Below are 27554 nucleotides of genomic sequence, written 5' to 3' on the forward strand. Positions count from 1 at the left end.
CCACTTTCTAGCCGTGGCTGGGTTCTCCCAGGCCTGGGATCCTCTCTTATCCTTTCAGAATGCAGATCTCCAGAGTGCATGCCAGATAGGGGTAGTGAGGAGCTAATTAGGGTTTGGAGTGGGGAAGAAAGCCTGGTGATCTATGTCATAAGTTCTTTGACTTGTTCCCTGCCTTCATTGTCTCCCTGTGTTACAGACGTACTTGATGCTGCTATGCCAGAGTTGTTGGCAAACTGTAGGGTGCACATGATGTGCTTTTTAACAGCAACTTTCAGGTCTTAGGACTTAGCTTTCAGGAGCCTTCCACCATCCACCCATGTGTCCACCCACCCATCCCACTCCCCACCCATCCATCCATCCATCCATCCACCCATCTGTCCACCCATCCATCTACTCACCAATCATCCATGCACCCATACACCCATGTATCCCATCCATCCATCCATCCATCCATCCATCCATCCATTCATCCATCCATCCACCCATCTGTCCACCCATCCACCTACCCACCTATCTATCCATCTACCCATACACCCATGTATCCCATCCATCCATCCACCCATCTGTCCACCCACCCACCTACCCATCTATCCACCCATACACCCATGTATTCCATCCATCCATCCATCCATCCATCCATCCATCCATCCATCAATCCATCCATCAATCCATCCATCCCTCCATGCATCCATCCACCCATCTGTCCACCTACCCACCTACCCATCTATCCACCCATACACCCATGTATTCCATCCATCCATCCATCCATCCATCCATCCATCCATCCATCAATCCATCCATCAATCCATCCATCCCTCCATGCATCCACCCACCCATCTGTCCACCCACCCACCTACCCATCTATCCACCCATACACCCATGTATCCCATCCATCCATCCACCCACCCATCCATCCATTCATTGAGTCCTTTCATACTGCCTCTGTCATCGGGATTAACTCAGTGAATAAAATAGAAAACCTTGTTGTGGAGATGTTCACACCTCACCTGGGGATAAACCATAGCAGAAGGAAGAAAATCACAGAGTTTGGAAGGTGCCCCATGCGGTGGAAGAATTAGTAAAGGAGTGGAGTCTGTCTGTTGAGAGTTGCCAGGGTGTGAAGTAGTGACTTGACCTTCAGGTAGGGTTGTTAGAAACTTCTCACTGAGAAGATAGAACCTGAGAGAAGACTTAAGGTGGGTGAGAGAATTACCCAGCTGCCGGTTGAGGTTAGCACTCTAGGCAGAGATGCAGTTAAAACAAAGTCTTGAAGTAGGAACATACTGAGCACGCTCATTTTTGTTTTGTTTGTTTTTCCAGACAGGGTTTCTCTGTGTAGCCCTGGCTGTCCTGGACTCAGTTTGCAGACCAGGCTGGCCTCGAACTCACTCTGCCTGGCTCTGCCACCCGAATGCTGGGATTAAAGGTGTGCACCACTGCGCCCAGCTGGCATGGTCATTAAATGGAAGGGAGGCCAGTGCTAAGTGGGGCATTCGAGGGGAAGAGGGCATTCAAGTCCAGATGAGATGCAGTCTGGGTTCACGTGGTCTCAGGCAAGGATGCTTGTCTGGTTTAGATCTTGAGAGCTTACCATTGGACTTGGGCCTCCACTAGTAGAGGGCTGACTAACCTGTGAAGAGCTCGCCTCTGACTATGAAGCAAGCACTCTCCTCTGACTATGGGGCTGGGGATGGGCTGTAGGCAGGGGCAGTGTACAGATTGGCAGCTATGCAGTTTCTAGGTAAGCCACAGTGTGCCTTGGAGCAGGACAGCAGTAGGGTTCATGTATTTACAGGGCTCCGTAGCTTGCAGACATCAGCTCCTGGGTGACTGCTGAGCACTGCTCCCACAACTGGACCACACCAGGAGTCTAAATGTACCAGCTGTGGAAGACTTAACAGGAAAGGGAAAAAAAGGCAACACATTTCAGTATTTTTTATGTTGACAGTGTGTTGAAATGGCAATATTTTGAAGGTCGTTGTCTAAGCGTGATCTGTGACTAAATTCACCTATTACTTGTCACCGAAGAATGTGGCAGTTAGAAGACGTCAGTGCACATCTAACTTGCTTGTATGCTTTGGACTCTGTTTCTGTTGGACAGCTTGATTCTGGTACTTTGAAGGTGGAGCCCACAGGATGTGTTGATGAAGTGCAGAGAGAAGGGGCTGCAAGGTGACTTCAGACATTGGGCCAAACAGCTAGAAGGATGGAGGAGACTTGAGCAGAGATGAGGAAAGGCGTGTGCGCCCAGCGTGCGTGCGTGCATATGACACATTTAAGTGGAGGAAGAAAATGGGCAGTTGAGTGTTCAGGTCCCAGACTCAGGGGACAGCTTAGGGTGGAGGGAAAGTGGGTTCTGCCTAGAGAGAGACAGTTTATGTTCAGGCCACGGGACATGGTGTGGCCCCTGCCTTCCAAGAGTCTACAGCTTCCCAAATCAGTTTTTGTTTTTGTACATTGGTAGGTCTATGTATTTATTTAGTTTGTCTTGTTTTCCTCACGTTTAGCTCCTCATTCTTTCAGTGGGTTTTGAGAGGGAGCCAGGTTGTGTGTGTGTTTGTTTCACCATCCACGCCTGCGTCATCTTTGTTTGCTAAACGCAGACGGTGGCGCAGTTGCTTTTCTGGGCTCTCATTACGATAGAAGAAGGCTCTGTAGAAATGGTATTATTGTTGGTGTTTCAGATGTTTTTGGAGTTTTAGAATACTTGCATAAACAATGGCTACCTTGGCAACCCAACCCATGTCTAATAACAGCAGTCATTTATATTTCATAAACACATGGCCTGAAGGTAATTGTATACAACGGTTCAAGTTTCCATTTGGCTATATCAGGGTTTCAGGCTTAAGGGCATTTGGATCTGGGGTCTTCCGATTAGGAATGTTCAGCTTTTAGTGGAAACCCTCCAACACCGCGCCTCCTCCATCAGTCTTCTTGGAAAAAGTAACGGCCTTTTCTTCATCTGTAGGCAAGGAGGCTGCTTGATCTTGCCACAGTGAAGGCGAACGGGCTGGCTGCCTTCCTTCTCCAGCACGCCAAGGCATCTCCATCTTCACCGTGCCTGCCTTATGAGGGTATGTATGTGTCCCTTAACCAGAAAACAAAAGGAAGTCAACACGGACTCCTGTTTAAAGAGCAACACACACGGCAGTTAGCATCTGTGGATTGCTGCATAACTTCCCCCAGACTCAATTTCCCCCATTTGAAGCCTAAGCAGCTACCTGACTCATTCTGCAGGAGTGAAGGTCCAAGGTGCCACAGCCTAGTGACTCTCCCCCTTTCGCTGTTCCTGAGACTACTCGGTGCTCACTGGAGTCACGGTATGTGGGGAGGGCCAGCTGTGAGTTCAGCTCGCTGCATCCCACACCAGGCACAGATTGGGGCTGGGATCTCTTGATCTGTAAAACCTGGTTTCTCACAATCTGGAATTCATAACCAGGCCGACTTAGGGAATGCAGTCTCATCCATGTTTATACTCATCTGATGAGTAGCAAGAGAGGCCTGGCTGAGACATCCCAGGCAGCCTGCTATGTACTCTATGGGCATTCTCTGCCATTTACCAACAGTCCCGAGAAGTGAGCATTGCAACATTCCATTTTACAGATGGGAAAACTGAGGCTTGAATGGCAAGGGACAGGAAGATGGGTCTGACTGTAGTGTCTTTCTATGCTTGGGAGAAGAAATCATCCATTGCAGAGAGGATACAAGCCTAGTCCTCTCCCAGTCTTGTTCCCTGGTAACTGAGAAGGAAGCCAATGTGGACTGAAGGTCCATGAACTCTGTGCCCAGAGCTAACAGATGGGCTTATCATTCTGGCCTTGCCCTCTGTGCAGAAGCAAGCCTGTGGGCATGATAGATGGAGGCCTGTGCTTGGTACTCAGGTGTATACTATTTCATATGAGAACAAGAGATGGACCTCACTGTATAAAAGCCAATATGGCCTTTGGTGAGCATTTGCAATGTTGTCAAGTGTCACTGGCCATATCGGCATTATACAGTTCTATGATGCAAGATGCTTCTAAAAATGACAATGAAGCAGGTGGACAAGGTTGCGCACACCTGTAAGGAGAGGCAGAAAGATCAGTAGTTCATGGTCATTTTCCATTATAGTATTATGTTGGAAGGCATGAGACACTGTCTCTAAAAAAAAAAAAAGCTTATTTTTTAAAAATGAAAACAAGAGACATTCTCGAATTTACGTGTGTGTGTGTGTGTGTGTGTGTGTGTGTGTGTGTGTGTGTGTGTACGTGCATGTGACTGCGCCATGGCATGTATGTGGTCACAAGACAACCTGAGGGAGTTGGCTGTCTCCCTCCACGATATGGATTTTGGGGATTGAACTCAGGTCATCAGGCTTGCTGACAAGTGCTTTTACCCATAGAGCCATCTTGCGAGGCCTAGGTTTGTTTGTTTGTTTGTTTTGAAGCTTTCAGTAATATTGGTAATGGTTAGAGGCTGGCATTGCAAGTCAGGGTATTGGAAAGGGGGTTGTGTCTCTTTTGGTGTTTGGTCAGTGCTCCTGATAGAGCCGAAGAATAGAAAGAGCCACAAGGATCCTGACGTTTGGGAAAACAAGAGGCATTGAACACCGGGTGTAGAGGCACAACCTGTAATTCCAGCTCATAGGGAGGCTCAGGCAGAACGATTGCACTTGGCAATCTGGCCTCCATAGTGAGGCCCTGCACGCCAGCATGGGGCGCCTCCTTCCTCTGTCTCTGCAGGTACTTTGGTGGGCTAAGGGCTCTCCAGTAAGAACTTGTTTGCCTCTGAGTTGAGACCAAACAGGCTGGTGCTTTCCTGAGGCCATTGAGGCCATGCTGGGGTGAAGATGCTGACGTCCTGCCAGCCTGAGCCTCTGACCAACACTTCCCTGTTTCCTGAAATGGGAACTTGGCTTTCATTAGGAAGTATTTTGACCAGCAGTAGGGCCCTGGGTGCAGATGGGCAGGAGGAGGAGGAGGAGGGGGGGGCAGGCAGGAAGTATAAGAAAGTCTTGTTGATGACTTGGCTCAGGCGCCTGGTGACCTTCAGGTTCAGAGTTAGCCTCTGAGGCTGGCCAGTCCATCTGGCCATATAAGGTAACACAGCCATGGGTTGCAGGAATCACATCTAGACAGTGCCTGTGGCCACTTTTCTTGTTGCGATGCAGGAATCCCCAACAGAATTGGCTCAAGTGGGGAGGGTTTATTTTGTTTCCCAGTTTGGGATGGTACCTCGTGGCGAGGAGGGTTGGGTGGCTGCTGCAGCTTGACCCAAGGAGTGATAACAGGAGAGTCTGATTTCATTACAGCAACCGACAGGAAACAGAGAGCTCAGGTGACAATAGGCCAAGCCATAACCTTAGAGGCCTACCCCCAGGTGACCATGTCAGTCAGCTAGGCTCTGTATCCTAAAGGTTCCACCTCTATCAAGACAGTCCTGCCAGCGAGGGACCGAGTACTCAGACACATAAGCCTGTCGGGGACATTGCAAATGAAAGTCTTAACACTCCCTCATTTCTGCAGATAAGAACACTAGATCCTAGCAAGGCTGAGTGGTGTGCCAAGCAGGTGATGGGCCTAGGCATCAGACTTCATCATTTGGACACCAAAGACCTGTCCCTTTCTAGTTTCCTTCAGAAATTGACAGTGGACACCGAATGGTGTCTCAGGCCATCCAACAGGAATAGACAGCCAGGATATAGACCCTGTGAGTCACACCCTCCCTGGCCCCATCAGGTGTGCCTATTAAGTATGACAGGGGTCGGTGTGTTTGTATGGGATGCTATACCTAGCAGGTGGCTTGTGTCACCCTTGTTTGCCCATGTCAAAGTTCTCTGCCGTTTTCCTGTTTTGCTGGAGGATGGGGGAGGGGGGCCAGAGAACAAGATTTAGGAAGCTTCCCTGGCTGTCCCTAAAGCTCACAGCTTGTCAATAGACAAGACAGGATAGATGTTGGCTAGCTCTTCTCTCTGAGCCAGGCATCATCACGTCCCCATGTAGGTTACTCTCTGTGGAGGTCCCCTTATATCCATGGGCTCACCCTCATTTGCCTCTTCTGTATCCCAGCTGCTGAGTGTCAGAAGTTCGTATCTAAACTGAGGACCATGGTTTCAGCCCAGTCTCGCTTCCTCAGTACTTATGATGGGTCAGAGAATCTTTGCCTGGAGGATATCTACACAGAAAACCTCTTGGAGCTGCGGACAGAGGTGGGCGTGGCTGGGGCCCTGCAGAAGAGCCCTGCCACCCTGGGCCTGGAGGAACTCTTTGGTACCCATGGCCACCTGAACAAGGATGCAGACACTGTACTGGTGGTGGGCGAAGCAGGCAGTGGCAAGAGCACTCTCCTGCAGCGGTTGCACTTGTTGTGGGCAACTGGGCAGAGCTTCCAGGACTTTCTCTTTGTTTTCCCGTTCAGCTGCCGGCAGCTGCAATGCATGACCAAGCCGCTGTCCCTAAGGACGCTGCTCTTTGAACATTGCTGTTGGCCTGACATTTGTCAGAATGGTATCTTCCAATTTCTCCTTGACCATCCCGACCGTGTCCTGTTAACCTTCGATGGCCTGGACGAGTTCAAGTTCCGCTTCACAGACCGGGAGCGTCACTGCTCTCCAGTTGACCCCACATCGGTCCAGACTCTGCTCTTCAACCTTCTGCAGGGGAACCTGCTGAAGAACGCTGGCAAGGTGCTGACCAGCCGCCCAGATGCTGTGTCAGCGCTCCTCAGGAAGTTTGTCCGCACAGAGTGCCACCTTAAGGGCTTCTCCGAGGAGGGCATCAAAATGTACTTGAGAAAGCACCACCGGGAACCTGGAGTGGCAGACCGCCTCATCCACCTGCTCCAAGCCACCTCAGCCCTGCACGGTTTGTGCCACCTCCCTGTCTTCTCATGGATGGTGTCCAGGTGCCACCGGGAACTCTTGCTGCAGAGCAGGGGGTCCCCAACAACCAGCACGGACATGTACCTCCTGATCCTACAACATTTCCTACTGCATGCGTCCCCTCCAGACTCCTACCACCTCGGTCTGGGACCTGGGCTCCTCCAAAGCCGGCTCTCCACTCTCCTGCGCCTTGGCCATCTGGCTGTCCAGGGTCTGGCTATGAGCTGCTATGTGTTCTCAGCCCAGCAGCTTCAGGCATCGCAGGTTGATTCTGATGATATTTCTCTTGGTTTCCTGGTACGTGCCCAAAGTGTTGTGCCTGGGAGCAAGGCACCCCTGGAATTCCTGCATATTACTTTCCAGTGCTTTTTTGCCGCGTTCTACTTGGCGGTCAGTGCTGACACATCGGCAGCCTCACTCAGGCACCTCTTCAGCTGTGGCCGGCTGGGCAGCTCCCTGCTGGTTAGGCTGTTGCCCAATCTGTGTATCCAGAGGTCCAGAATCAAGAAGGGCAGTGACACGACCCTACTGCAGAAGGCCGAGCCACACAACCTGCAGATCACAGCGGCCTTCCTAGCGGGTCTGCTGTCCCGTGAGCATCGGGACCTGTTGGCCGCATGCCAGATCTCCGAAAAGGCGCTGCTCCGGCGCCAGGCATGTGTCCGCTCCTGTCTGGCCCATAGCCTTCGTGAGCACTTCCACTCCATCCCACCTGCCGTGCCTGGTGAGGCCAAGAGCATGCATGCCATGCCTGGCTTCATCTGGCTCATCCGGAGCCTGTATGAGATGCAGGAGGAGCAGCTGGCACAGGAGGCCGTACGCCGCTTGGACATTGGGCACCTGAAGCTGACGTTTTGCAGAGTGGGCCCTGCAGAGTGTGCTGCCCTGGCCTTTGTGCTGCGGCACCTGCAGCGACCTGTGGCCCTGCAGCTGGACCACAACTCTGTTGGAGACGTTGGAGTGGAGCAGCTGCTGCCCTGCCTCGGTGTCTGCACAGCTCTGTAGTGAGTGTGACAAGGTCTTGGCTGATTGGGCCTGTGGCGAATGCTATAGTCAACATTAGACGTAGAAGTGTAACCGCACAGCTGGGATCCAGAAGTCTGGGCCCAATCCCAATTCGGCCACCTTTTGTACAACCCCAGGCAGACCCTTTCTCCTTCTGGACCTTAGATTCAGTACAGATAGCGGTAGCCAGTGTCCTAGTTTGTTGTTGCTGTGATAAAAATATTTTGACCAAAAGCAACTGGAGGAGGAGAGGGTTCATTTCATATTCCAGGTTATCTGGTCCATCGCCAGTGGAGGCCAGAGCAGGAGCATGAAGAACAAACTATGAGGGAGTGTTGCTTCCTGGCTTGCTTCTTCTGACTTGCTTAGCTGGCTTTTTTATACTCCTCAGACCCACCTGCCTAGGGATGATCCATTCACTGTAGGCTGGGCCCCCCTACGTCAATTAGCAATACTTTATTGAGGGTCATGAAAATTCCACAACAAGGAAGAGTATGAGAAAGAATAATAAAAACAACTTTTAAAAAATTCTAAAAAAAAAAAAAGAAAATGCCCCCATAGACATGCCCACAGGCCATTCTGATGGCGACGATTCCTCTGGTTGAAGTTCCCCTTTCCCAGGTGTGTCAAATTGACAGCCAAGATTGGCCACTGCAGCCATCGTTGAAATTTTGTGCTAGGCACTATGCTCTACTTCCCAGAATGACCTCATGTATCTCCATAATCATGCTGGGCTCAACAGGGCCATTAGCACCCCCCCACTCATGATTCCCTGCCTCCTCCCCACCCGAGGCTCACTGAAGTCGAGCAACCTGCCCAGAATCCAGGAAGCATGGTTTTGTGGCTTACACAAGTCATGCCTTTCTTGCTCCAAGTCTCCTGGTCCCTGGCTATGGATGCGCTTCCACTGCTTTGGAGTGGAAGCCTTGAGGTCTCATGCAAAGTTCTGTGCCTGCGTTAGAGACCCCCTTCAAAACAGAAAGGACTTGCGCCCCATCAGAGTCCTTAACATCTCACCGAGATGGGCGTGTCAGGATTTGAGGGGAAGTAGCTGGAGAACTTTCTGCTACCATACTGCTTTCTGCTCCGCAGCTGAAAAGTGAGGCTCTGCTCTTTGGAATATCTGTGCACTTGAGTGTGTGGGGTCAGGCAAAGGCAGAGGGTTATGTCCAGGCCTAGTGACCAGCATGGCCCACAGCTCCCAACTTCCCTTTTGTCATGTAAGGAAATGACCTGCTTCTTATTTAGAGCTTATCAGAAAGAGGAAGTTGTAGATTACAGTTAAGATCTAGAGACAGCTTCTGGGGCTTTGGCTCTTTTTGAGGATAACTTTAATTGAATTTAACAAAAGACAAGATTCCTGTGTGTATTCGGATGGCTTATCTGCTCGGAGGCAAAGCCTTAATACCCAGACGCATGCAGGAGACTGTGTTGACTCCACTAACCCTTGTGCAGGGACTGTGGTTGCAAGTTTATAACATAATATAGTGTACTGTACGTGGAGTTAATATATAGCTCTATTATATATGTTAACTATATACTAGAAATATGAATAGTCCCACCAGGGCCTTGAAGAAACAAATGCTGCCTGTAGGTTGGGAGATAGGGAGAGAGTCTATGGAAGGTACTGGAGAGTTGTGGATGGGACTTAGGAAGGGCTCTAGGAAAAGCCTGAGGCTAGGGAGGACTTACTGGCTGAGGGGAAGACCTGAGGGCCTTTAGGAAGACATGCAGTGAGGTAGAAGGCCTGGCTCTTGCTCTCTGGTCCTTGCCTTTCCAGTGCTGTGCCCTCTGCTGGCTGAGCCTTAGGGTATCTGCCTCCAGGCACCCACAGCCAAGAGAAGAGCATCACTCTGACCAGGAAAATGAGTGGACAGTGCCATATGCCGCTTCCCCAGGAAGGACATGGGACCTTGATGGGGAAATTGTGGAGACCTGGGTGTTGAAGCTGCTCTCGTGTGGATATTTGAGTGTGCAAATTCCTGGCTAGGGGGTGCATACTTTTAAACCAAATACACTGGCGTGGGTGATCCTCAGAGCTAGCCATCTCTGGATTTTTATTTTTATTTTATTATTTATTTATTTATTTTTATTTTAGGTTTGGTTTTTCGAGATAGGGTTTCCTCTGTGTAGCCTTGGCTGTCCTGGACTCACTTTGTAGACCAGGCTGGCCTCAAACTCACAGTGATCCACCTGCCTCTGCTTCCCGAGTGCTGGGATTAAAGGTGTGCGCCACCACGCCCGGTTTTGGATTTTTATTTTTATTTTTATTTTTTATTTATTTATTTATTTGGTTTTTCGAGACAGTGTCTCTCTGTATTGTTTTGGCTGTCCTGGACTCGCTTTGTAGACCAGACTGGCCTTGAACTCACAGCAATCCACCTGCCTCTGCCTCCCGAGTGCTGGGATTAAAGGCGTGCGCCACCACGCCCAGCTGGATTTTTATTTTTAAATGGGGCCTCAGCTAGTCCAGGCTGATTTCAGAGGGCACTCTATCTCCCCGGTACCGGAGTTACAGATACATCTAGTCTACCAAGCTCAGCGCCCATCCCTGGAATTCTTAAATGGTCCTTTCCCCATGATTAAGAATGCTCATTTGATTCCATGGCATACAGATGGCCTAGGAGTCTGTGAGGCTTGGGAGGCTGTCTGTTTTCAGAGGAAGGGAGGACCAGCTTGGTCTGGTTTCTAACGGTCAAGCAGTATCACAAAAAGTTGCTTGTTGAACTGGAGGCTCCTGGGCTGCAGCAATTCCTGTTCAAGTAGGCTTGGGCGGGTGGGGGAGTGTGTGTGTGTGTGTGTGTGTGTGTGTGTGTGTGTGTGTGTGTGTGTGTGTGTGTATGTGCGCGCGCGCGCTGGGAACCTGTGTATTACCAGCGTCACTGCTGACTCAGATGCTACAAGTCTTCCCCTGTGAGAGCACTGCTCTGCAGGAGTCAGCTGCGTTCTACCCCGAGCCATGTCATGGATGGATGGATGTCCCTCAGGGGCACGTGTGTTGGGAGATGTAGTCTTTAAGAAGTGGGCGTTGTGGGAAGTCTGTAGGTTGTTGGTGGTGGTGTAGGAGCCCAGCTCACTCCTTCACTCTCTACTCCCCGGCTGGAGACACACACTGTTCTCCTCCTCCACTTTCCTGTCATGATGTGATGCCTTGACATAGGTCTCAAAGCGACCCAGGTAGACTGACATCTCCAAAAATGTGTGTCAAATGAACCTTTTTTTAATGTTAAGAAGAGCTGAAGGCAATTGAAGCCTTCAACCAACCTCTGTTGCTCTTAACCTATAGACAGCTAAGAAGTCGTTGGCATTTTGTGTGTGTGTGTGTGTGTGTGTGTGTGTGTGTGTGTGTGTGTGTGTGTGCGTGCATGCATAACACGGCCACGTAGAGAGAGGAAAGAATAGGGAAGGGAAGAAGGGGCAGGCTTCTCTCCCACAGCAAGTCTGCGTCTTCCCCACACGAAGGGTTTCCATGCCAACTGAAATCCTCGTCTCTAAGAAACCCTACTTGCAAAGTGTTCCTGTGCAGGTTTCTTTAGACTCCTCTCTCTGCCTCTAGGGTGATGGTTTCAGTTTTCTGTTCCTCTCAGAGGGAGAACGCACAGAGCCGCGGGCTTGTGGAATTGAAACCAGAGCCTTGCGAAACGCCTTCCCTTATTAGCTCTGACTCACTCTGCTTTCCTTCATCCGTCCTATTTCAGCTTTTGAATCCTGCTCAGGGCCTTCAGAATTGTCTGTGGAACTCACTAATAGGGCATACAACCTGCAGCTTGAAAAGAACGTCTCTGAGAGCCCCAGAAAAGCATTGGGAGGGCTGCACATCGCAGTGCTCAAGGGCAGGTTGCAGGTGGACTGCTTAGGCTTAACCATTTCAGCCCCGTGCAACCTCAGCAAAAGTCATGCCACTTGTTTGTGCCTCGTTCTCTCTCTCTCTCTCTTGAGGACACATCAATAGGACCTAGCTCATGGTCTTGGGGTGAAATGAATGATGTTACTGTTGGAAAGTACACAGAGCAGTGCCTGGTACATGGGATTTAATTGTGATTTCAGGCGGCTCTTCCTATGCGCATAGTACTGGTACAGTCTGTTGATGGTGGCCATTTCTTTCATGCAGGTGAAGGGACCTGTAGACAGCTAGTCCACTTGTTTCAATAAGAATGTTTCCCACCCATAGCGTCAGGTATTTGAACACTTGGTCCCCAATTGGCAGTGACGTCTGGGGAAGTTCAGGAGGCACAGCATTGCTGCAGGGAGTGTGTCACTGAGGGTGGGCCTTGAGAGTTTAGCCTCTTGCCACATGGAGTTCACTCTCTCCCCGTATACCACTGAAGATGTAAGCTCTCAAGCTCTGGCCGCCATGTCCATATGATGCCAATGCTTCCCTTGCCATGTTTTAGACTCTAATCCCTCTGGAACCATAGGCTAAAAATAAATTCTTGCTTCCATTAATTTTATTTTTTTATTTTTATTTTTTGTTCATAGTGTTTTATCACAGCAATAGAAAGCATACCAGGACACGTAGCAAATAGCTGGTCAAGGTCAGGACATCCAGCTGAGGGGTGGGGGCTAGAACCTGAGCTGGTAGCCATCTGGCCAGGACTACCTGCGTTTGTCTGAAGGGAAAAAATGGTGGTGACTTCGCTGAGTACAGCTCCTTGGGCTGCCAGCTCCATGTAGGGGCCTGAGAAGCTGTTAATTTAGGAAAGCTCTCAGGTGACCTCGTGATCCGGGGTCCCTAGAGGAGCTGGTGGGGTTTGCCCACAGGCAAAGGGCAGGTCAGCAGAGCCCGTGAACCCTGGCACATTTCTAAGCTTGGAGATGCCTGTGTCTGTTTGGTTGCTCTGCCCTCTGCTTGCTCGGTGGCTGCTTCTCCCGCAGGGCAGCTTCCTCTACACCTCACAGCCTTATGTGGGGGTGACTGTCATGGCCATGGTCCTTCTGCAAAGATGGAAACTGTGCTTGAAAATCAACTCCTTAGCTTTTCAAAGACCCCCACCGTTCTTTAGTTAGGGCTCAAGGTCTCTAGTCCTTTGACTGTCCCCTCTCATCAGCTCCCCTGGCCAGGGATTCTGGTGGGTGCGTGGGGGGCTCTCTACCTGCGCAGGGTGCTCTGTCCTTCTATTTCCCAGAAGCACAGTGAGGTTATCACTTGGAGGTGAGAGACTCTTTGAGATGAGAACCTTTTCTGAGCTCTACTTGGGACTGAACCAACGGACATCTTTTTCAGTTTGCGAAATAACGACATCTCAGATCGAGGCGCCTACACGCTGACCGAGTGTGCACTTCAGTGCGAGCAGCTGCGGAAGCTAGCGTGAGTCGGACTGACTGGGCACGGCCACTGAGGCGGCTATGGGTGGGTGATGGGGTGGGCCAGGTGTGACCCAGCTGGAGGATGGCTTGTGGGAAGAGAGGGGGGGAACCGCCCTGGTTTGAGAGCTCGCTGGTCATATGCTCTGTTTCCGTCTTTCCTGGGACCCAGCAGTCTCTTCAACAACAAACTCACAGATGGCTGTGCCTCCTCCATGGCCAAGCTCCTTGTGCACAAGCGGAACTTCTTGTCATTGAGGTGAGCCTCGACTTCCCTTCTTCTCTTAACCCGATGTTACCAGAGCTGATATGGTCTGGACCGTGGTGTGGCCTGTAGTAGCTTATGATCCTTGGCAGCATCCAGCGAAGGGCCTCACTTTGAGTTTGTGTCTCAGATCCCATGGTGCACCCTGTTCTACTGAGGCTAAGGAGCTCCTGGCTTTCGGACATTTGGTCCCCAGGGTGGAGAGTTTTGAGATTGCTCCCCTCCATCCCCCCTCCTTTCAATGTCTGTCAAGGATTACAAGTTCTCTCTGATCCACACTGAGCCTGTGTTTACTACCACAGGTGTGGTACCCAGTTTCTGGAATGCTCCCCAAAGCATCTTCAACACTCACCAGGCAAGATTTGAAATTCCATCTAATGCTCCTGCCCTCAGTTTGAATCTCTTTCTTACCAGAGATCAACAGATACACCCGAGAGCCCCCGATGCCTCTCTCCTTACCCCCACCCCCGTCTTTCTCTGCTATTCATGCCTCATGGTTTGTGAGACAATAGCAGAGACAGTGAAGAATCACTTCCATCTTTTATTTTCTGCCTGCTGGTTGCCTTTTGGGATGAGGGATGCTCATCTCAGACAGGGCTACAAAGGCCAAGGCCGCAGGGACTACTTTGTACAAAAAGTTCTGCTCTGCACTGCACCTGCTCCTCCAATCTCACCTGGTCCAGCCATCTAGGGAAGTCTGTGGGTAGCGCAGGCTGTGGGACTCAGAACTGGAGGCCTAGGTTTGTGACCAGCACATGGCACTGTCGTCATAGCTGAAAGCGGGTGCCTGGGTGGGGGTGGGGGGGTTCTGGGAGGAGCTGGAGCTAGGCTGTCTGCTGGTTGGAATCTAGAAACCCAGAGATTGGGATGCTCACTAGCTGGGTGACCTTGGGTCAGATAGTATTTTTGTTACCCTGGCTCTTTTCTTAAAATGGGATCGTACTTACAGCCATCTGGAAGGCTGTCAGGATGGAGTTAACACACATAAAGAGCTGGTGCAGTGCATGCTTTATATAGTAAGCTCAGAGATTGGAGGATCGTGGGTAAATTATGTAAGCTTCCAGTTTATGTATTCTCATGTTAGTTCAGTCCTCAGAGAAGGGGGTGCATGAGCAGAAAATGCCCACGGGTGGGAAAATGGGGGAGGGAGCTGTAGAGGCTGGGGACTGGCCCTGCACGAAGGAGATGGATGGGAGGAAGTATTTTGGACCTTGTAGCTCTGAGAGAGTTCACGAGGTCACTGGGGTGCTCTCAAATCTAATTTGCCCAGCAGAGGTCTAGGGTTACTTTCTTGGTACCGCGTGCTTTCCTGCATGAGATGGGCATACCTATCCCATAAGATTATTGTCATCGCCGGGCGTGGTGGCGCACCACTTTAACCCCAGCACTCGGAGGCAGAGGCAGGTGGATCGCTGTGAGTTCGAGGCCAGCCTGGTCTACAAAGTGAGTCTAGGAGAGCCAAGGCTACACAGAGAAACCCTGTCTCGAGAAAAAAAAAAAAAAAAAAAAAAAAAAAGGAAAAAAAAAAAAAGCCTAAAGAGCCTTGGAAAGATGAAATTTTATCGTGTTTATTCCGGAAGGCTTCTCTTGTGGGTGACAGGTCTGGACTGTTAGATGGGACTAGATTTAGCTATGCAGGAGCCTTTTTGTGGTCTTGTCCTTGCTAATTGCTGCACCCTGCCTTCCTCCCGACTGCAGTACCCTCTTCTTCCAGCTCCCTTCAGAATAGGCCAGTACCACCCATGGTGTCCGTGGGCTTGAAGTCACCAGGGCAGAGGGTATTTTGGGGTGGAGACTGAGGATGCCTGAGACTAAGAAGGAAGTCAGCTCCTGGGACAGCTTTCCACCACGACTCCTACCAAGACCAAGTGGCAGGAACTGTGGCGGGGGTCCTGATGTGTGCAAGCTCTGCCCAGCAGTATGTCCCTGCTATGCCCCAGGAGGCGCCAATGTGCTATGCTTTTCTTGAACCTCTGTGTCTTCTTTCCAGGCTCGGGAACAATCACATTACAGCTGCCGGAGCCCAGGTGCTGGCCCAGGGGCTCAAGAGCAACTCATCTCTACAGTCCCTGGGGTAGGTTGGGTTTAGAGATAAGGGGGCCCCACATGAAGGAATTTGGGGCTTTCAAAGAGTTAAGGTCAGGTGCGCACTCACTTCACTCAAAGAGCTCATCGGCAGCCGTAGCTCCGGGTGCTGGTGGTGGGCTGAGGTGAGTGGGTGTTGCCAGGCTGCTTCTGAGCTCCCTCTGTGCTTACCTCCTCACCTGGTAGGTATGAAATTCATGGTACCTAAGGTAGGGAAAGGGTTGTGCCTTGAACTGGAGACTTGAGCCTTCTTGTCCTCAGGGGACTGGGCTACCCCAGGAAGTACTTTGTGCTTCTTCTCAAGAACAGCAGGGATGACATGGAAAGATCTGGTGCCGTGCTTCCTAGGGAGGGGTCAGTGGTCAAGACGTGGCAGTTGTAGACTCCAAGATGTAGGAAGAGAGAGTAGTAACTCTAGGGCCTGGATGTTTCAATCCACTGCCCTGGCAGCCTAGTTAGTTGCCCAGATCAGTGTGAGCCACGAAGGACACTATTCTAATCTGAAGTCAGCACCCTTTCCAGCTGTGTTAGCAGCAAGGGCCCCATGGAGCTCCCTTCTGCCTGAGCTCTCACCTGCCACATCTGGACATTTATGTCCTATTTACCTTTTGTTTTGTTATGGGTTTTATTTGTTTTGTTTTGTTTTAGACAAGGTTTCTCTGTGTAGCCCTGGCTGTCCTGGAACTCACTCTTTGGACCAGGTTGGGCCTGAACTCAGGGATCCTCCTGCCTCTGCCTCTGTAATGCTGGGATTAAAGGCGTGTGCCACCACCATCTGTTGTCCATTTAACATTCATTCATTCATTCATTCATTCATTCCTCCTCCTTTTTCTTTTTCTCCTTCTTCTTCTCCTCCTCCACCTCTTCCTCCTCCTCCTCCTCCTCCTTCTTTTGGTGTTTTGAGACAGGGTTTCTCTGTGTAGCCTTGGCTGTCCTGGACTCACTTTGTAGACCAGGCTGGCCTCGAACTCACAGAGATCCACCTGCCTCTGTCTAACGAGTGCTGGGATTAAAGGCATGTGCCACCACGTTCAGCCCATTTAATTTTTTTTTTTTTTTTTTTTTTTTTTTTAAAGACACTTCTCTGGGCCAAGGATTGCACCAGGGACTGAGATAAAACCCTGAACACTTTTGTAAGATGCAAACTGCTTTGTAAGCCTGGCCCTTCCTCTGACTTCACAGCATAGATTAGGTATCTTTCAGACCAGTATGAACTCATATTAAGAAGAGTCGCACAGTATTCCGCTGGTCCTCCCTCGATTCTTTGGCCCCTTAAGCTAGGGCAGAACATCATGGTGATGGGAACTTGTGGGAGGGAACAGCTGCTCATTTCATGGCTGACCAGCAAGTGGAGGCAAGGTTTAGGAAGAGGCCAGGGCAATACTTGACCCCCAAGGACATACTCCAGGTGACCTACTTACCCCAGGTGATCGACTTCTTCCACGGGCGTACTCCTAGTTCACCACCTGCCACTGATGCCCATCGTATTATGAATCCATCAAGGGATTTATTTGTTGGTTAGATAACAGCCTTCATGCTGCCTGATTGTTGTTGGAAGCGCTCTCACTGGTGGACTTTATCTCTTAAATATTCCTCAACCTAATGAAGTTGGCAACCGGAATTAACTGTTTCATGGGATGAATGAAGGTGCTATGCCAGCTCAGTGTGGCTGTCCTTTTCTGTTTGTTTGTTTCCAGACAGGGTTTCTCTGTGTAGCCTTGGCTGTCCTGGACTTGCTTTGCAGATCAGGCTGGCCTTGAACTCACAGAGATCCACCTGTCTCTGCCTCCCTGAGTTGTTGGGATTACTGGTATGAGCCACCCCTCTTGGCTCTGGTGCAGCTGTCTTTGTTCATCCATACATATACACGTTCCAGGGCAAGTCCTTGAATGGGTGTGCTGTGCTGGGTCAGAATGTGGGGACCATTTCCAAGCTACAGTGGGCCGGAGGAGAATGGCTCAGAAGCCAGAGGAGCTGGACATCACAGGAAGAGAAGGGATTAAGGGGGGAACAAGGGATGAAAAGCTGAGCTACCTAGGGGAGAGTTAGCACTGTTCTGGCCAGTCCTGGAGCATAGTTACAGGCATGTGATGGGTGAGAGCTCCCAGGATGCAAAGCTGAACTAAATGTCAGAAAGAAAAAAAAAAATCCAACCATGTGAACTATGTTCCCCACTGGCAAGGGGTGGGTCCACAAGCCTTTGTAGATCCAATTTGCTGGGACCCCTGAGACCTCGCTGGGGTGGAGTGGCACTATGGAAGCACACTAGCACATGCCTGAAACACACCCTATCCACTTCTCAGGTTCTGGGGCAACAGTGTGGGTGACGAAGGCACCCAAGCACTGGCTGAGGCTGTGGGTGATCACCAGAGATTAAAGTGGCTCAGGTAAGCTGCAAGGTGTGTCTTGTCCTTGTCACAGGGGGAGCTCGGTGGTTGGGACAGTTTTGAAGGTCATTGGACTTTGCACTCCCTCGTATTAGGCAGTGGAATAAGGAAGACCATTGGCTTTGGGCATCAGGAGACTTGAGGATTGGGGGGCGAATTTGGAGGTGATTCTCCTCCTTTTAGGGTCATGATTCCCTGTTAGCAAATTGAAGGCTGTGGGTTGAACCCCTCATATTTTACCTTAATGACCTGTACTAATCCAGTGAAAATGGCTGACCAGTTGGGGCAGAGTTTGGAGGCGGCTCCTGGCCGTAAGGGGCACTGTTATCAATTAGCATGTCTAAGATGGAGGAGACTACTAGCTTGTGTCATTTTGTCCCTTCACAGGTCAGTTTGTCCCTGAGGTCCCTCTCTATTTTGACTCTTTTTATTTTATTCTGTAATTATATCTAGCCTGGTGGGAAACAACATTGGCAGCGAGGGCGCCCGAGCCCTAGCACTGATGCTGGAGAAAAACAAGTCACTAGAGGAACTCTGGTGAGCGGAGGGGCGGGGCGCTCCCCTGTTTCTGGGAAGTGGGTGCAAGCCTTTACTGCTTGCCTAGCCTCATCCATGGGAGGGTGCATGAGTAAGATAAGCCGGGAGGACTGGGGCCGGGCGTGGTGGCGCACGCCTTTAATCACAGCACTCGGGAGGCAGAGGCAGGCGGATGGCTGTGAGTTCGAGGCCAGCCTGGTCTACAAAGTGAGTTCAGGACAGCTAAGGCTACACAGAGAAACCCTGGCTCAAAAAACAAAAACAAACAAACAAACAAACAAAAGACTGGAGGACTAAGTGATGACCTGAGTTTGGCTTTGAGTTGTATGAACCTTGCAGAGTCTGGCGCTTCACCGCGACTTCTTATCTATGTGGATATGCCGGCTTGCTGCTCTGCTCATTGCCTGCACGTGCCATCACAGAGAAGACCATAAGCTCTGGAGCCAAGCAGCCACATTAAACTCATCCCCCCGATTGCAGGTTTCTACCTGTAAACTCAAAGCAAGAATGTTTCCAGCTCCGGAGAGATGTTTTTTAAGAATTAAGGAAGGTGGTGCTGGTAGCGAGCTTAATATAGTGCCTGTCATATGTGTCCATGCTTAATATAGTGCCTGCCGTATGTGTCTGTGCTTAATATAGTGCCTGCCGTATGTGTACATGTTCCACAAACGCTAAGCCATTGTAGCAGCGGGGCCACTGCTACTACAGCAGCCGCCAACAACTGTAACAGTTGTATCATGAGTGCTAGCGCTTCTGAAGTGCAGTATTTCAAACTGAGTTTGAGTTCTTCGGAGCCCTGCTCACTAGGGTCAAGGGTCACCTCAGATGGCGAATGGAGTTTGGGATCATGGGAAGATGAGCCACGAAGTGTGCTTTATGACCCTCACCTGAGGCAGATCCAGAGTTTGAGTTCTTCGGAGCCCTGCTCACTAGGGTCAAGGGTCACCTCAGATGGCGAATGGAGTTTGGGATCATGGGAAGATGAGCCACGAAGTGTGCTTTATGACCCTCACCTGAGGCAGATCCAGAGTTATCTACCTTGTAGATGCTGCCAGAGGCTTCAACTCCAGGGTAGCTTTGCAGTTCCAGATATAGGAGGGAGAGAAAATGCTAAGTGACTTATCCAGGAAACAGCAAAACATGGACTCTCAAAGGATCACCACAAACGCAGTGCCAAGACGTTGTGTGACAAAACATTTTCTGGGGACATGCAAGACACAGGTCTACTCGCCTCAGATAGGGAGCCCAAAATATGGATACCATCAAAGCCCAACTTGGTGAACTCTGAGTTTTACTGGGGTTACTTACAGGAATATGGATGAGGGGTCGCTTATAGGAACAGGAATGACTCAAGGACAGCTGCATCACCAAAGCCTACCCCATCATGGTGACAACTCACAAAGCTTAGAACTTTGAGTACACTGTACAGCCTGCACACAGCTCCATAGGTTGAAGTGTCCTTTCCAGGTGCCTCAGTTGGTCCAACCCTCTTCCAGGCAGCTTGGCTGGTTTCTGCGTCTTCCAGGAAGCCAGACTAAGTCTCAGATTCTTCTTTGCAGCTTGGCTTGTCTGAGAGGTCCTCTCAACTTTTGTTTACTCTGATAGTGGTGGGGATCTGGGAGGCCGGGTAGTGAATCTAGTCAGTTTTAGGGACTTCCTGAAGCTATTTTGAGTTGTTTACCTTTCTGTTTAAGGAGCTTTCCTGTAGGGTGGAATGATTTAACCTCAGAAGAGACTGTTGCACAACTCTCCTTTTTGGCTCTTACGTTCCTTTTGGGTCCTCTTTTGCAATGGTCTTTGAGCCTTGGAGGAGGTGACTATATAGGTGTCCACCTATAGATAAGAAACAGGCCACCGTGCCACAGTAACAGCCACTTGTTCTTTGGAGCTTCACCAGTAGATGTGAGTTGAGGCTGACAACAGTGATCTGTAGGTGTAAACGCACACGTTTAGAAGGCACTAGACAGGCACACCATGTCCGTCTAGGGGGAAAAAAAAATCCTAAATAAACATTGCTTTCTCATTGGGACCGATGACCTCCTCCGCCATACTGGCTTATAGTATCGACATGAACTCCTTCTTGTGGAGGGGGGCTGGCATCCAATTGGAAGGGTGTTGATCCTCCTAGCTGAGCCACTATCGTACAAGCAGGCACATCCCGCCTAGCATGTTGGCATTTCAGCACGCAGGATCCATAGCCGAGCAGGAATGTTGGTGACAGTTCTCCACCATCGGCCTGCAATGCCCTTATGGCACTAAGAAAGCCAGCCAGCAGGATTTTCAGTTCAGTCCTAGCTTAATTTCTTTATGTCCGATAGTCAAGCATCAACATGGGGTGTCTAATTCTGGCATATGGTCAACTGCAGTAGCAAAATGTTTTTATTTAAGGGACCTCAGGGGTTTTCCTGGAGCATACTGTACAGCCTGCAAGCAGTCCAGTAAGTTGAAGAATGTCCTTTCCAAGTGACCCAGGTGGTCTAAGCCTCTTTTAGGCAGCTCGGTTGGTCTCTGCTTCCTTCAGGCAATTGGTCTGGTCTCAGAACCTTCTTTGTAGTTTGACATATCTGAGTCTCTTTGCTTCTCTGAGAGGGTCTCCGAGCTTTTATTGTTTACTCTGGCAGGGAGGGGGTCTAGGCAACTGGTCAGTTTTAGGGACTGCTTCCTGAAGCTATTTTTGAGTTGTTGACCCTTCCTGCTTGAGGAGCTTCCCGGCAAATAGTATGCTTCAATCTCAGAGGAAAGTGTTGTACGACAGGAGTGCCCTTGGGTCTGAGGAAGCGGCGCTGATTATATGCCGTTTGAAAATTATCCTCGTCACTTCTAGGTAGAGACACACCTTACTGTGAGCTATTGCTTAGAATTATGGTTGATTGCTTGTTCAACCCTGGCTATGGCAGAGTAGGAAATGCCATGGTTGTTTGCTCAAAGCAGATAGCCTTCCACAGTAAAATGGGGTTTCTTAATAGTACAGGAAGGAAAGGGACATGGTATTGGGCAGCTGGGCATAAAGGAACTTTAGACAAAGTAGATTTAGCGGAGTCAATGTGAACAAAGCCTGACTGACAGTTTGGTGCTCGGAACTAGGAGGGGTTCAGACAGCTCCACCCAGCAATGAGGGCAGCAGTATTTACAGACAGGAAGCAATAGACAGAAACAACTTGGTGGCAACAGCTCTCTCCGTTCCATTTGGACGTGGTATAATGCGTTGCCAGCCCATGGCCTGCTGAAGTACGGCTGTTGTGATTGTCTGAAAGCTGGCTGTTTGTCGCAAGAACTTATTCTTGTTAGACTGTGCTTCGTTTTCAGGCTAACTTAAGTTGCAGTTTTCTGCAAGGAACTCAAAAGTATGGAGGCAAGCTCAGGCCAAATTTAGTGTAAGTTAATTGTATTGCGTGACAGAAACCCTCCATCTGTGAGGCTGAAGCCAGCAAAGGTTTGTTTTCTTGTGTCTGGGAAGACACAAGGAGGGAGGCATTTGAGAGGTGTAGTGGTGTCTGCAGCAGGCTACCAGGGCCTCATCTGTCTCTGTCTCTTCCTGTCCCATCATGCCCAGATGCGTCGTCTTCATCTCCTGATCAAGGTAGCTGCTCCATCTGCAGCAATTACTTTTGTATCTTGGATTCAGTTTCCATATGGTACAAGGGCAAGAGGCAGGCAGAACACCTCCCTTTCAGAAACATTCCTGGAAGCTCCCATCTGCCAACTTCCCTTGGGTATCCATGGCTCTGCGTGTGTCACTTGGCCAATTCGGGTTGCAGGGGAAGGCAGGAAATGCCATTTTCTTCACGAAGTGCATAGCTCCTCACGACAAAATGAAGTTCCTCTTTAATCTAGGAGAGAAAGAGTATTCATAGCGGCCTGTGCACAATGGGGAAGTTTCTATAGTGCCACTAAAGAGTGAGTCCCCTTGCAAGGCTGCCCCTGTAACCGAGACTCCTCCCGCCCTCTTGTCTATTCTCCTGCGCGTTGGGATTCTCTAAATGAGGAGGTTAGCCTTTCGTGACATCCTCCTCCACAGCCAATGTCGCAAGGGCAACTTGACCTCCTCTCTGTTCTTGGCAGCCTGGAGGAAAACCATGTCTGTGATGAAGGGCTGTATTCTCTCGCAGAAGGACTGAAGAGAAACTCAACTTTGAAAATCTTGAAGTAAGTACTCCGAGGTGGTATGACGATGCTCAGCCTAGGGAGGGAGGGGTCTTCGGGTCAGAGGTCAGGCTCTGGCCAGCTCTGGAAACTTCAGCGAGGTGTCCGGGTCGGGGAAAAGCTTGCCTTGGTCTGGGCAGAGGAGGATGCTGGTGCTCATTGCTTACCTGGCGCCTGGGTGGTTCTGGGAAACACTCCCGGAAGAAAGGTCTAGTGCGGCCGGAAGGGGGTGGCGACCGTAGACGGTGGATCTGGGCTCAGTCATCACTAAGGAGATTAGAACTCATGCTGCTGGGGCCTCCAGGAGTCGGCAGGATGTGTTTGACACTTACCCAGTCCAAGAGTGGAACTGAGGAATACCTACCCTCAAACACACACCATTCTGCGGGAGGTGTGTCTGTGGGCTTGTCCTTCTCCTGAACCACCAGCTAACTCCCACATGGCTGAGCTTGCTCCAAGAGTCTAGATCAGTGATTCTCAACCTGTGGATTGCAACTCTTTTGGGGTTCTGACAAGCCTTTCACAAGGGTTCATCTAAGACCATCGGAAGACACGGATACTTACATTACAATTCATAACAGTAGCAAAATTACAGTTATGAAGTAGCAAGGAAGGTAGTTTCGTGGCTGAGGGTCACCACAACATGAGGAGCTGTATTAAAGGCCTTACGAGGGCTGAGAACCGCTGCTCTAAAGAGTGACAGGATTCATTCAGCAAGCAACTTTCAGAGTTGGAAATGCAAGTTGAGGGAGCGTGGATGGGCTCCCGAATGTATCTGCTGACTGTGTCTGACTTAGAAGTGTCCTCCTTCCTCCAGAGGCCGTTGCTGGTCAGGCAGAAGGGCTATTTGGATGGTGTGTCCTGGTTTGTTAAGTTGTGTGAGTGCTGGTGTTTGCTTATGTGTGCGTTCATCCACTGATTGGACAAGTGTTGGCACACACGTGTATGCATTCATATAGGAGTGTTCCTACCCCAAACCTGCATCAGGACAGACAGGAAAGGACAGAGCTGACTGGCCTTCTCCCATCTCTCATGGTCTAAAGCTGGAGACGGATGGCAAACAAAAGGCTCATTTCTGGTTGGGAGGGGGACGTGTCAAGGGGGAGATGTGGCTGCTACCATTTGCATGAGGTCTCTCTAAGAAAGCGGTGTTTGAATTCAGACTAGAAAGGCTCCCATCACACTGGGAAGCACATCGTGTGCCTGGAACAGCAAGTGCTGTTGGAACCCTTGGGAACACTTGGTACATCCTTGACTGGGCAAGGATGTGGCAGGTTTGTCCTTTCCCATTGCCACACTTTGCCTCGCTTGGTCCTAAAGGAGGTGAGACTATGGTGGAGGAGGGTGGTGTCCTGTGTTACCTGTTGCCTGACTGTTCAGCGTCCTGAGTATACTATCTACCCCATCCCCTTTCCTCATAATATCTATATCATCTTTATTTATCTGTCTGTAGTGTGTGTGTGTGTGTGTGTGTGTGTGAGAGAGAGAGAGAGAGAGAGAGAGAGAGAGAGAGAGAGAGAGAGAGAGAGAGCGCTCTTCTACCTTTCTTTTTCCAGTATCTTCTCTGCCAAGCGTTGTTTGGAATCTTCACAGCAGACGGTCTCTCCTTGGACATTGGAGAGATGCCTTAGCTGCCTCAAGTGGAAAGGGGGTAGTAATTGGCCTCCTCATGGGTTCTGAGTATGCACTGATGTCAGCCGGCACACAGGAAAAGCTCAGCACAATCTGGCATTGTTCTTAGCATCGCCTTCATGGTAGATGTGCAGCAGGGCCAGTGCAGGGGAGGAAGGCAGATGGGGCAGTGGTGCCTAGAAGGCAAAGCTAGAGTAAACGTTTCCATTGTAGATCAGTTCTTGTCCCAGCCTCTCCACCCCCCCCCCCCGCCCCCGCCCCGCCCCGCCCCCCACCCCCACCCCGCCCCCGCCCCGCCCCCATCTCTAACCTATGTCCTTGTGCATCACTGTTTGTGAGTTATGCCCTACCAATGAGATGCTGTGCCAAGAGCTCTTGCTATGTCATCTTCTGTTCAGTTCGCACTCCTTGTGAGTCGGGGACTCCCCTAGTCAGATAAAGTTGCTGACAACCGAACAGCAAATGGTAGGGGTTAGATCTGAACCCTGGGAAGCCTGTGCTGTGCTGTGGGTCCTCAACCCATATGCCCTCCCCAGTGCGTGCCTAGTCTGGTGAGTAGAAGAGGGGCTGTCTTCACAGAGGCATTGGCCCTGTGGATCGTCTCACGGGACTTGTGCAGCAGGCTTCCTGGAGCCAGGCATGATCAGTCGAAGACCAAGCTCATCTTACCTACTTTTTCTTCCAGGCTCTCCAACAATGGCATTACCTACCGGGGTGTAGAAGCCCTCTTGCAGGCCCTCAGCAGGAACAGTACTGTTCTGGAAGTTTGGTAAGGGCCCCTTGGGTAACTTCTTTGCCTCTCCGAGCCTTGGTTTTTCATACCTGTGAAATGGGATGAGGGGAGAGAAGAATGGTGGGAATTTGAAGATCAGTTTTGACCACATTTATTTGGTCTTATTCTGTACACAGTGGATTTAGATGCCTGGCTGTGAAGGAAGTCTGTGTCTCTAAGCAGGGCTCATTCTTCTTAAAATAGTACTATGGGTTGTGGTGGTACATAACTAATTCCAGTGCTCAAGGGGGTGAGACGGGAGAAATTTCAGTTATAGGTCAGCCTAGGTTCCAGAGTGAAACCTTGTCTCAAAAAGAAAGATAGGAAGAAAGAAAGAAAGAAAGGAGGGAGGGAAGGAGAGAGCTAGGAATGAAAGGACGGAAGGAAGAAATAAAGGACAAAAATGAAAGTGTAAAACCAGGAATATTTATTTGGAAACTTTGGAGTTCTGAGCAGCAACATAAAGCTAGGAGTGTGGTTAGATAATTTAAAACAAGAGTTCCACCGCGCCCTTCTGACCATGAAACATGCTCCCACCAATTGAGGATGCTACGTGAGACCCTCTGTAGCTTTGAATTCTGGTGTTACATGGGGGTGAGAGATTGCATGGGGTGGGGCCTGTACTGTGGTGCGGCCACATCCGTAGCATTAAAAGCCACAGGCTTTCATGAGTTTGAAAAGGCATCCAGATACAACTTGACTTAGGCTCCTTGTTTTCTCACGTGAAAAGCAGAAGAGAATGCTGTGGCTTAACAGGTAATGAGTGAAAGTTATTGCTATAAGCTTCTGCGTTTCTCATCAGGTATGGTAGGACAGGCCTATGATCCTAGTACTTCGGAGGCTGAGGCAGGACTGTGAGGTCCGAAGAAGTCTGGACAAGCTCCTACCTTAAGACAAAACAAGATATTTTTTTTTTCCCCAGTATTTTCTCAAAAGTGCTGTCAACTCTAGGGCCCTATTTTCTCTATCCCCCTGCTTTCATCCCCATCCCCAACCTCAGGGAGAATCTCATATAGCACTGTGCAGCCCAGGATAAACTCTTCATTCTCCGGCCTCCATCTCCCAAGTGCTGGGATTACAGGCGTGCACCGCCATGCCTGGCTTGGAGCCTTGTTCTCAGTGCTAAACATTTGACCAGAGGAGAGGAAAAAGTGGGTAGACTCTAAGAGCTGGCTGCAGACCCACAGGGCCTGCTTCCTAGAACAGGTCCTCTTAGACCTTGTTTTTCATACAGTAGTGTAGCAAACAGATTTCAAAGAGTAAAATTAAAACCGAAGCTCCTGAGATCACTTGAACCAAAGATACTCTACTTCCTGTGGGAGGGTGAGGTTTCACTGCTGTCAAGGTCAGATGGCCTAATATTTAGTATTTAAGACAGCATTTTTTTGTTTGTTTGTTTGATTGTTTTTATTGTTTTTGTTTTAAAATCATTGCATAAGTGTAAGAGATGTCCCATTCTGTCTTCAAAGGACACCAGTCTCAGGCTCTGATGCTTCTTGTTGGTTGCTGATGAAACTGTGGGCATAGGCTTTGCTCACTTCATTCTTAACAGAAGTGATGACTGCCTGAAAAACAGTAGCTGGCCTTGGGGAGTCTGTGGCTGGCATTGTCCAGTGTTGTGGACTGTGTCTAAACATGGAGCCTTGCTCATTCTGTGGGATTTTTGGGACAGCCCTGGGTGGCAGATGGCAAAAAACAGAACCATAAAAACGCGTACGCCCTTCCATCTGGCAGGCCTGAGGTTAGAACTGAGCACCAGCCTCCCCTCCCCCTCCCAGGCATGGGTTTAAAGGTGGCTGCTATCTTTGCAAGCCTTCTTCACTCAGGCTTGCCTTCAGTCAGAAGACCTCACTTCCTATCATCTCTGCAGGCTCCGAGGGAACAAGTTCTCTCTGGAGGAAATCCAAACACTCCGCTCTGGTGACACCAGACTCATGCTGTGAGCAGGCCACGGAAGCCTGGCCTCCGGAAGCTGAATGACGTCAGGGCTGGATTTTTTTTTTCCTTTCTTTCTGGGAGCGCTATCTTCTGTGAGCGGACAAAGGCACCCCGATGGCCTCCAGAACTGGCTTTTCCCAAGGACGCGTGATGGTTTAGTCTTGTTTTAAGAGACACGTGAGACAAGAGGACCACATTGCTGTTTCTAGAAAGAGTCATCATGAATGACAGTGACTGAGAGGGGAAAGGCCCCCACTGAATCCACTGGGCGCGCCGCGGGAGGAAGTTGAAGGAGGAGGAAGGTAGCGTGTGCTTGCATGCATGAGCCCCTCTTCTTCCTGAACGAGGACGTCTATGGCTGCTGCCATGACCTGTGGACAGCTGACTCCAGCTTCTTTAACCTTTTGACACGGACTCATCAACAGCAACGTTTTAGAGAGTTTCCAGGCCTCAAGCTTGATGGAACCGCTGAGGCATCCAGCTTCTTCAGCTGGCCAACTGCCAGGTTCTCTGCGGTTCCGGGCGGCCATCGTTGGACTTCCCGATTTGGCTGGTGTAAGTGAATTAGAGAATTCCCTTTACACCTCCCACCCTCCCACCCTCCCTCTCTCCCTCCCTCCTTCTTTC

The 27554-nt window shown here is 50.1% G+C and overlaps 1 protein-coding gene across 2 annotated transcripts in view; it reads left to right on the forward strand.

Annotated features, from left to right (window-relative positions):
- The window catches only part of Nod2 (nucleotide binding oligomerization domain containing 2), a 39015-nt gene extending 12016 nt beyond the window's left edge, over positions 1-26999 (forward strand). Inside the window, exons 3-12 of one of the 2 annotated variants that reach the window (XM_051168722.1) lie at positions 2969-3074; positions 6048-7863; positions 13089-13172; positions 13344-13427; positions 15424-15507; positions 17822-17905; positions 18359-18442; positions 22505-22588; positions 24903-24986; positions 26860-26999. In XM_051168722.1, the coding sequence (XP_051024679.1) occupies positions 2969-3074; positions 6048-7863; positions 13089-13172; positions 13344-13427; positions 15424-15507; positions 17822-17905; positions 18359-18442; positions 22505-22588; positions 24903-24986; positions 26860-26932 (2583 nt within the window). In that variant the 3' untranslated portion in view covers positions 26933-26999. Of the gene's footprint in view, positions 1-2968; positions 3075-6047; positions 7864-13088; positions 13173-13343; positions 13618-15423; positions 15508-17821; positions 17906-18358; positions 18443-22504; positions 22589-24902; positions 24987-26859 lie in introns of those variants that run through there. The other variant, XM_051168720.1, reaches the window with a different exon arrangement.
- The last annotated feature ends 555 nt before the right edge of the window (positions 27000-27554 follow it).

This window comes from Acomys russatus, chromosome 26, assembly GCF_903995435.1.
Source record: "Acomys russatus chromosome 26, mAcoRus1.1, whole genome shotgun sequence".
Lineage (NCBI taxonomy): Eukaryota > Metazoa > Chordata > Mammalia > Rodentia > Muridae > Acomys > Acomys russatus.